This window comes from Oryza sativa, chromosome 9 (assembly GCF_034140825.1).
Source record: "Oryza sativa Japonica Group chromosome 9, ASM3414082v1".
In the NCBI taxonomy this organism is placed as follows: Eukaryota; Viridiplantae; Streptophyta; class Magnoliopsida; order Poales; family Poaceae; genus Oryza; species Oryza sativa.
In genome coordinates, this window is record NC_089043.1 from 24,908,247 (window position 1) to 24,919,601 (window position 11,355).

General features: G+C 43.5%; 1 protein-coding gene across 1 annotated transcript; it reads right to left on the reverse strand.

Moving 5' to 3' along the window:
* Positions 1-3,174: 3,174 nt before the first annotated feature.
* LOC4347624 (protein DETOXIFICATION 49) lies at positions 3,175-5,183 on the reverse strand. Its single transcript, XM_015755990.3, has one exon. It carries the CDS (start codon positions 5,084-5,086, stop codon positions 3,461-3,463), a length of 1,626 nt encoding a protein of 541 aa, XP_015611476.1. The 5' UTR covers positions 5,087-5,183; the 3' UTR covers positions 3,175-3,460.
* Between the last annotated feature and the right edge of the window lie 6,172 nt (positions 5,184-11,355).

Sequence of the window (11,355 nt, forward strand, 5' to 3'; positions counted from 1 at the left end):
ATTTTAAGTGCAATCATGTTTTTCCGTGCTTAATTTTGATCATCCATCTTATTTAAATTTGTTTTGAAAAAAATTAAAAACATAAGGCACACATAAAGTACTATTCATGTCTTATCATCTCATAGAAAAAAACTAATTATAAAAAAAATTGAAATAAGACGAACGAGTAAATGGAAACTGCACTTGAGAATGAGATGGGGGGTAGTACATTTTTATCTCAGGGAGAATTGCATGGCGCCGATGCGGGGTGCGTACTTGCCGGCGTTTGCCGGAGCAGATGCAGATGCGGCCAGGCCGTTGTGTGGGGGAAGGAGGTGCAGAATGCGGTGGTGCATGGTGGGCCGGGGGCAAAGGCCAGGGGAGCGATCCACACCGACAGCGTCGCAGAGTTGCAGTACAAAGGGAGAGTGATTACACATGTGTCAGCTCAGCTCCTACACATACGCTGTGTGTTGTGTGTGTTGTGGCAGAAAAGCCGATGGATTGGGATGTACTGTCACCCCTGTCACTGCTTCCGTCGATCCAACACCCGGATGGATGTACCCACGGTCGCCCCCGCCCGCGGTTAAACACTTGTGTCGCCTTATACTTTACAGATTAAGGTAACTGAACACACATACTACTCCCTTCCCTTCTGTTGTTAAGCCGGGCTGGCAGTTTTGGTGGCACGTGAAACAAGATGAACTATTATTAGTTAATTAATTAATTATCACAAATAAAAATAGATTGATATTATTTTAAAAAAATATGTATGTATAGAAATTTTTTTTATATGAAATGTACTATTTATCAATTTAAGAAGCGTGCTAACGGAAAATAAGCAAGTTGTTTTTTACAGCCTTAAATGGACAATGTTTAAAGAATATGTGGGGCCAATGACGAAGCCATAAAATTTTAAGAGCCCGAACAAATCTAAATCTACTTCAAGTACTTACTATGTAGATTATATTTCCAATTCATATGATAAACAATCAAAATTCTATTGAGTTTTCACCGATGATCCCAGGAAGCCGCTCAGTGATCATGCTCCTGCGTGTAGTCAGATATTAAAATCTTAAACCATTAATAGATAAAAAACCAGGATTTAAAATATGAAAAAAATATTCATATAGTATCTGTCATGGAAAACTCTTTCATATAGTTGTTCTTTTTTTATAAATATATAGTTACTTTTATATAAATATATAGTTTGAGAAAGTAATAAAAACGTGTATTAGAAATCGTGTCGATGTCGAAAACAACATATATATATATATATATATATATATATATATATATATATATATATATATATATATATATATATATATATATATATATATATATATATAGCGAGGACAAAAGCACCGGAACACGTCAAAACTCCGAAATTAAGCGTGCTTGGACGAGAGCTGTACTAGGATGGGTGATTCCCTGAGAATTCCTCATGTTGCATCCCTCTTTTCTTTTCCTCCAAACAACATATTTAAAAATGGATATTGTTTTTTCCCAATTATATAGGAAAAAAACATATACATACGTATCATAGACTATATACCTATAAGCATGTCTTGCATAACGCATACTCAAGAAATGAAGGATACTACATATCCTTATTGGTATAAAAGCATGTATATACTTCCTCTGTTATGAAATAAAAAGGCATGGTTTAGGACTTGGATCCAATGAACAGGGCACAGGGGTAAAAAGACAAAGTTGTTGCAGACGATCAGCGAGCCAGCATGGGACCTTGTCGATTAGTGGCAGTGCGCCTTATGCAAATATGTCTATATTAGTGGTGACAGGATTGCTTACCATGTGTTTGAAAACTATTTGAGTGGTAGTACCAATTAGTATTTTACTGGGATCTAATTAGAAACCGTCTATTTTGAAAGATACACTCATAGTGGCAGTGAGTATTACTACTAGTATAGTATTCCTGCACTACTGCTAGTTCCCAGAAGTCTAGATAGAACTCCTGAAATCGACACTTTGAAAAGTAGCAGTGCTAATTACCGTGTATTTTTATTGTAATCCGTGTAAATTAGGTGCACGGAACAGAGAAGTCATTGGAGTGTCTTACCAAGTTACAAACAACAATAATCAATCCAAACAGAGAAGGCAAAGCTCTTCAAATGTCAACAAAATATTGGAGATATTTTTTTTAAAAAAATGATAACCTATAATATGACACTTAGGAAGCAACCCTCGGGACTATTTCAAGCCTAGTCATTATCTACACATCGAGATACAGAGAAAGAAAATTCAGATATAAACACATAGAATATTTTTTTTTACGTAGTACTCCCTCTAGTTTTTAAAATTTATAACGTCGTTAACTTTTGGATGTACTTTTAACTATTTGTCCTATCCAAAAATTTCATGCGGACATGTAAGAATATAGGCCATGCTTAAAGTAACTTTAATGACAAATAAAGCACAACAAACTAAAAGATAAAAAATAATCACATAATATTTTTGCAGCCAGTTACAGAGGAGCTGAGAAATATGTATATTTTAAAATACTAGTTTTTTTTGGTGGGTTTGTGGGGGGGGGGGGGGGGATAAGATACAATTTCATCCCCATATAAATGTAGAATTTATTGTTCTTTGGAGGATAACTCAAATCTCCACCAAGCATTCCGTGGGCCACAAATAAAATTAATTAGCAGGACTACTATAGGAGTAGGGGATACATAGTGGAGTAGTAGATGACATAGCGGGTTTAGTCGAGGAAAAATAAAAATTAATACCGTAAATTAAATGAGCCAATAGATGGACAAAATGCATTGAAAATATAATAATCTATGGAGTTTGCTTCAAAAATTGAGAATGGATGTTTCAGATACAGCTTTAAATATGAAGCATCTCAGAAATATATAAAGAAAGAATGTAAGAGTCCCGTGCATAAAATGAATAATATAATCAAAATAAAGAAATGTGTTCTTAGAAAAGAAAATGAAAAAAAAGGGTGTGAGTTTCTATCAAGAGGTTGGGACTTATAGGGCATCAATAAAACAAATAAGCTGAGACAAGGCAGTACACCACTTATGACAAAAAAAAAGGTTTTTGCACATGGCAGAGATAATGATAGTTAAATCATGCTGCATTAATAATGAAATCCTAAGATTAAATAAATGCAATTTCCCCTATTAGAGACCAGCACATTCTGGCCAGATAGATCTGAGACCAGGGGAAAAAAAAGTTTGGCATTGTTATGAAATCTGATGGCAATAGTGGCTACTTTTGTACACTGGCCACTCTCTGTTTTCACTGTAAATTTCTTATCTCTTAGGTTCCCTCATTTCAAAGAGGAAAAAAATGCTAAAAAGTAGGGAATGTTCAGCTTTTGATTGCTTGAATTCCCTGAAAAAAAAATCCGGTAAAATTACAAAAATACTAAGGCAAAAAAAAACCTATAACTAAAGAATCATGGATGCAATCATCCAAGAATTGGTGTTGCTGCTGCTGCTTGGTTTTGCTAGACACAATCGATCGCCATGAGCAATGTGTTGTCAACCTGTTGCGGTTTGTCCATTTCTGCATGCTGCTTGGCTTTGTCGTCGTCGACAATGACGGCGGCCACGGCGGCGTAGCCGTCGCCGCCGCCGGTGAGCTCGCGCGCGCGCTCCGCCTGCTCCGCCCAGTCGGTGCCCAGCACGGCGCGCAGCATCAGCCACGCGCAGACGAGCTGCGCGGCGAGCATGCCGCCCCACATCCCCCGGAAGTCCAGCCCCGCGGGCCAGAACGCCAGCGCCAGCGCCACCGGCATCCCGACGCCGTAGAACGCCGCCACGTTGATCCTCGCCGCCCTCTCCGGCCGCGCGCTGCCGCGCAGCACGCCACACCCGGCCGTCTGCGGGCAGTTCCCCAGCTCGGCGGCGCCCAGCAGCGGCAGCGCCGCCGCCGCCAGCCTCAGGATGGCGTCCTCCGCCGTGAACATCCGCGCCCACGCCGCCCTCACGGACACCGCGAACCCGAACGCCACGATCCCGAGCGCCGCGCCGAGGCCGACGCCGACGCGCGCCACGAGGCGCGCCCGCTCCGGCCTCCCGGCGCCGAGCTCGTGGCCGACGCGGGTGGACACGGCGCAGCCGAGCGAGTGCGGGAAGATGTATATCAGCGAGGTGGTCTGTATCAGCACCCCCATGGCCGCCACCGCCGCCTTGGGGTCGGCGAGCACGCCGCAGAGGAGCACCATGATCTCGTACCACCACCATTCCAAGCAGACCGACATGCAGCTGTGCACGGACAGCCTCACCAGGCTCCACCACTCCCTGACGCCGCCGTCGTCGTCCTCCTCGCCGGCGGCCGGCGCGGCGGCGGAGGCGCACGCCTTCGCCCTGCCGCCGTACATTCCCGAGAGGCACACGTACGCCGCGAGGAACAGGAGGCAGTTGAGGTTGGTGCAGACCGCGCCGAGCGCGACGCCGCGGATGCCGAGGCCGAGGCGGTCGACGAGGACGACGTTGATGGGCACGTGGAGCAGCAGCGCGGCGGCGGCGGCGTAGGTGAGCGGGAGCGTGACGGACTGCGCGCGGAGGTAGATGCGGATGGGGTGGAGGAAGCACTGCACGGCGAGGTCGGGGAGGGAGCAGAGGATGTAGGCGTACGCCGTGGCGGCGATGTCCGGGTCCTGGCCGGTGGCGACGAGGACGCGGTGCATGGCCACCCAGAGCGCGCTGATGGGCACGGACGCCGCCAGGAGCAGCACGACGGTGCGCCGGAGCGCGGCGCGGAGCAGGTCAGTCCGCCCCGCGCCGAACGCCTGGCCGCAAACAGGGTCCATCCCGCCGGCGAGGCCGGAGAGGACGGAGTAGCCGGTGATGTTGGCGAAGCCGAGCGCGAGCGAGCCGCCGGCGAGCGGGAGCTGGCCGAGGCGGCCGAGGAAGACCATGGACACCAGGGAGCGCAGGTACAGCAGGATCCCGGCGCCGACCATCGGCCCGGCGAGGCAGAGGATGGACGCCACCTCGCCAAGAACGCCGGCGGCGGCGCCGGCCAGCCTCGGGCGATCATGCAGCTTGGGATAGCTCGCCGTCGCCGCCGGCATGACAAGCAATTGTTGGTGGCATTGCGTCGCCTCATCGCTGTGGCGACTCGCCATTGCTGCTGCTGCTGCGCTGCACGTTTGGAGTGTAGCTTTGTGTGAGCCGACCCTCCGGTTTGTTGCTGCAGAGGAGAGAGGCCGGCTTTGTGTTCATGGGGATGATGGCTGAACTAGGCTGTATATATAACCGTTGGCTGCTGCAAAACATTACTACTCGAAATTTTCAGTGGGCCAGATGGAAAATTGGGAAAAAAATTGCATGTGTGGCCCACAGGGCAGTGATCCAGCTAGACGCGAAAAAAAAAGGTATGGTTCTCGATTAAACGAAAAAGCTGTAGCCACGGGTTGAGTGATTCTCGTTTTGGTATAACGTATCAAAATGGGTGGTTTTGATCGAATGGAACAAAATATTTTGGCGTGTTCGGAGGCGCGCGCCAGTTCTTCGAACCGCGCTGTATCGTACTGTGAAACTTTGGCTGTCACCATTTGGACGGTTCAGATCTACGTTACAAGTTCAGATGGTTCAGAACTATGTTACAAGTTCAGAGTACCAATTGTCCGTAGCTAGATCTAGGCAACGGCACTCTCTTAAATATCTCCTAGTAAAAATTTGAATAGGTGAAAACACATGTACTTTTTTACGGTGGGAGGGGAGGAGTGTAAGAGTTAACTTAAAAAGAATTTACCATGCATAGGCGGAAGAATGTGGTGAGAGAGGGGGGGGGTCGGGGAGGAGGAGGCGGTGACACAACGTGTATGTGGAGACAAGGAGTAGAGGTCTCATGGAGTCATGGTAGGGGAGGCATGAAAGTGAAAAATAGAAGAGGTTTAGAAGGTTGGAAGACTTACAAATTGATACAAGTATCCTGAATGGTCGCTTTGAAATTTTGCCTACTCGACGCTCACAATACATTTGTTTCCCATATTCGACGGTCCATGAATTCTCGTCGACATGGCCCAATAAGAAACCAATAAAGCTTATTGTGTTCATTACTTTAGATTCCTATAAATAAGTAGTAGATTGGTGAAAAAACTCAAATTTATTTATTGAGGTAAAAATAATGATATATTTGTACTATACACTTGGATGATAAAGAAATTCTGAAATATCTTTGTCAATGTACTACATAAGTAGGCAGTGAATGATAGTACTTGGAGTCCAAGATTCTCTGAGAGAAGATGCCTAGAGGATTTGAAGTGTTTGAGGGGATAAAGTATGTTGTACCACATGTATGTATTATTTTTTCCTCTCCCAAAAACATGAGAGTTTCCATATATCTGTGGTCCATTGAGTGGTATATTATAGAAAAACTACGCAGTAGTTTCCTTAATAATTTATATGGTATAAATTTACTATGAACATACCCTCGACATATGGTATATGAGTTGGGACTATCATAAACCTATGGACCAAGACTATGACTCCATGGTCACCACTACTCCGTTCTATGAGTCTATATGGAGAGGGGACCGAAGGATTGTGTCTTCGACCAAACCGTCTGATAATTGGAGGGTCACTTAACAATCGAAGATTTGAGATATTTTTGGCTTGAGTCTTACCACCCATCTTCTATACATTGGTATGCCTTATATAAACTGAGAGTCTTCGACTTGTCGAATGTCTTGGCACACACCCCTCTATCCAGGGGTTCATAATCTTTCAGATAATTAAAATATTTTATTTCCTCGGTTTTTGCCATAAGTCACACAACTAGATGATTTGGGACTTCACGTCGAGAGGCCTTCTAATGTTTTCCTTATGTTAACCGCTCTCCGATTGTTGAAGGCATTTTACTCTTCGACCTTCTAAGGTAGCGGGTAAGGTCATCCTCGAAACATTTATTTGAATTCATTGTGTAGAAACCACTTAATTAGGTCTTAAGATGTATTGGCATTTCGGTGGAAACCAAATTGTATATTAGGACGAATATATATACCTCCTAATTTTAACACTATAATTTACCTCTAACTCTAAATCTCAGTATTTCCTCATGAACATGAAAGAAAAAAGATTCATCCGGTATGAACTTTTTTCCTACTCCTAATTAACTACCCAATGTTATGCAGTTGATCTTTTTTTCCCTCCCCTTTTTACAGTCTAGCATCTGAGATGAACAGTTCAACCCGACTCTAGCTGAAATTTGGGAGTTTGGCACCTCCTCCTTCGAGGGCGTTGGGCAGCTTAACGCCGCACTAATGCATTCAAGGAAAAAGAAGATTACCGGAAACCGTGACGACCTCGCAGTCACATTTATGCCGTGTGTGACATTTCCACCGTTCAGTTGCTGCGCCATTGCAGTAAGGATGGCGAAACAGCCACTTGTTTAATCTTTCGGTCACCTTTCAGACATGGCTGGTTGTTTGCTAACTACACAGAAATTACAAGGAATCAAAATGCATGGCTTTTGCAGGAGCTTTGTTTACTCTATGTTTTTTCAGCATACAGCTTTCTCATTCTTGAAAGGTCAGGTCAGAGACCATGTAGAATATTCGATGTAGCTTGCAACATCTGCATATATATATATAGCTGCAGCAGCTGCATTGTCTCAGCATATCATTAGCATCTGACCTATACCTCTAGCGAAGAGCCCAAGCTGATCACCTGAGTGTTTACTCCCAAATGGAAGTTTAAGGTTGACCTGAATTATTAGTTTTGATAAGCCTTTAATATGGACAATCTTCAGATACGATAAACTGGCAAGATCACGCAAGATCTCCATAGAACACTGACAAACTGTCAGCGGCTACTGGGAGAGGTGCCACCTTTCCTAGTCAGCCACAACTGATTGCATCAGTACAGCTTGAATTTAGAGTTTTGATTTTGACTCTGGACTATTTCAAAGCACGTTTCGCAAACAATTGATGGTCAACGAGGGATAGAAATTCAGAAATGATTATATTAGTGTTTTGGTCAAATAGTTTCGCCAGGAGGCCAGTTCTGTATGAGCTAACATAACCTGCCATTAAGAGCATGACCATCAAGATCTCCATGTGAGTCTACCTGAAGAAAGATTGCAAGCTGATACGGCCAGGTACTATAATTCAATCATCTACTCGTCCTCGTACTACTGGTAGAGTGGTAGAGGCTGTTTCATTTCGTTAAAAAAACGAGTTTTTGATTCTCCAAGATTCAGTTTGACATAACTAGATATGGAATAATCGTGCAATGCTGAGCTTTGCAGCAAAGGCCGGGGAAGTAAATCATTTCCGTTATTGAAAAATAAATTTGCTAGGGAAAACTAACTGATGTTGTAACCTGAAATGTCAAAAGTACTGTAGAAAGAAAGTGTCTTGGTGCAAGCAACTCAAGTGAAACATTGTTAATCGGTTCTTGTCTTGTAGCTGGCGAGACAAAAAAATTCTGTTCTACCGTGATGATCAATCGAATCGAATCATGTTGATGAACAGGGTGTTGATATGATAATCAAGCGAAATCTTTCTACCAAGCCAGTAATAAGGACTTGGTTGAACGCATTGACAATGGGACGTGGATTTCTTATCAATCAAATCAACTTTGCAAGTTGACATATTTCTATATGTTATCTTCATCGGTAAAGAGCAAACCCTGATAATATCATATTTTTCAGGTCACAGTACATGAATAGATTCCACTGGACCCTGCAACATTATTCAGGAGTACCCCTACATCTCAATTTGAGAATATTTATTGCATTTACAATAGACTCAGTTCTCATGTTCATGAACTGAAGAGACGAATTTACTAATTATTACCCTCTTTTTACACAACAAAGATGAGTAGTTGACAGATTATCCAGCCTCATTTTTAGTGGTAGCTGCAATTTTATTTAAATGAGTATAAGAAAATACTATGGTGCTCTCGCTGTCATACCGTATGCCCATCCATATCACTGCAGATTCTTCGTGCCTCCTTCCCCTGATGCAGTGATGCAACCAAGAACAGGGACACCATTGATTCCACGAGAAATGCTGGGTTTTTTCAGACTGCTGCATCAGCATTCAGCAAGCAGTTCAGTACAAGCTTGCAACAAAAGTGGAAGCCACCATTCAGGAAGCAGAAAAGGTGCAAAGGCATCATGATGAATCAACGGAGTCTTTGCAGTGTGTGCCCTTGCAAGGGAATGTGATTCCCGGTGATGCGAACCTGTTCAGATAATTTTCTGCCATGTTAGAGCATGAACAGTGGTTCGGACGATTGCTGTCGATATATAAGCTTTCCACGTTATATCTAGACACTACATATAGACAATTCATACAACATTTCGTCTGTGTAGATGCCTCAAACATATACATACAAATAATGATTTCATATTAAGTTGGTTCTTAGACCGTCTGTTGATTAACAGACAACAATCTTCTCTCTCCTTCTTCTCCTTTCCTCCACATAATAAAAATCTTACATGACATCTTTTTTTTCAAAAGATGATGTCACAGCATAGTTCATGCCCTTAAACCGGCCTGACCGGACAGTTTTAACCGGATAGCAACGCAGCATTTCCCTGATAAGGATATGCATGTATACTATATCTTGCCCTGCAGCTTTGCAAGCTTGTGATGATGAGGAGGAGCCTGGCACCCACAGAACATGGGGGCGAATTGAATGTCCCAAATGCTTCCAAACAGGTACGAATTCCCTCACGGTCCAGGGGTCTGAGATCAGGACACACATGGGATGTGGAGATCCTCGCCGATATCCTCATCGCTTTTGTTCTCTTTAGGCCATCCTAGCTCACGAGTTACTGACGAACATATTACTCTCTGAATGACCGTATCACTGAATGTCTGAATTTTGCGTCAAAAAAAAAACTGAATGTCTGAATCTGTGTGTGTGTGTGTGTGGACAGAGTTTGTTTTTTTGCATCAGGCTGCATGTTGGAGAGTAAAGACATCGACATCTTCAGCTTCGTCAGCATAGTTTGTTTTGTCAACCGTTGAGACAATTGATCACCCATTTCGATCACTAAAATCCCTTACAATAATCCTTTCTGATCTTGTTGGAGAGAGCATTTGCCATATGCTGAGATGTGTGCACAGGACGACAGGATGTGTACAACCTTGTAGCCACGAGATTGGATAAGATTATATATACTCATAGTAGTATGCAAACGTTTGCCACTGAAATTGAAGCAGACAGCATCCACTGTCTGCTCCCGGGAGATTGGAGGTCAGGACAACGGATGTCTCCCTCGTCCAATAAACTCTGCACAAACAAAATATACTACGTAATTCCCCGATATTTTTCTTGGAGAATCTTAGATTCTTACGCTCCAGAATTCAAAATTACTCATATTTAACTCTTCGAACAACTTAAAAAATACTTATATTTCGAGACGGACGGACGGTTCAGAATTGAGATCTACCATGGTGCTGGATAGGTAAGGGCGTAGGTGAGGCCTGGGCTAGGGAGATAGGCCGGTCTCTCCCGATCCCAATCCGATCGATTTTCTTTGACTTGTTGTAACGCGACGCAGCGCCGGACACTGTGCGTTCCGATCATTTCTTTGTTCGTTCCTTTCGTTTTCTCGCTTGGTGTTGTCAATTCAGCTCGCTGTGGTAGCCCTACTATCAATCAGGACCGGTTTAGCAGCTGGTGTTCAATCATGGTGCGCGTGCGTGCATATGCATGGATGGATGGAGGGGGGACGATTAGCACCGGAAGGTCAGCAGACGATGCTCCTCTCCCCCACCGTGTGCTGTTCATGCTCGATGACAAACCTGAAATTTTCTAGGCCTGAATACCAGGCTAAAAGTGGATCAACCCGTCAATTCACTTACAAAACAAAAACAAATAAGTGGGTAACCCACTAGATATATTGACCCACCTACGGCCTTACCTGGATAGATGGAACTCAAGGTAAGGTTTGTGGTCGGTTAGCTATCAGCAAGGTTCACAAAACAGTTTGCTGATCAAGCACCACTCGTCGGCTCGTGGGTGGTTTTTATCTTTTTTGGAAGCTGATGAAATTGGGATAAAATTTGTTAAAAATTGAAATCTAGAAAAAAAACGATAAGCTTACCGAGTGACTTGTCAGGTCGAGGTGGATTGAAATTGTCAAAAACAGAAAAAAAAACTAAAATTTTCATCGGTTTTGTAAACCCTACTTAAGGGTTTGTAAAAAAAATGTTCAGTCACTGAATATCACTCCCTAGTTGTTTTGTCGATAACTGCTTTTTTAGTAGCAAAAAAGAAAACTTGATGTGACATATCCTTTCACATATCAGGTACGGATACGTGGCTTTTGAGACGTATCTAGGTAACATACGTATCCTTATATCCTAGGTTTTTCAAAAATTCTATATCCTCATATCCACATATCACATATCTGTATCCGTATCCCCGTATATAG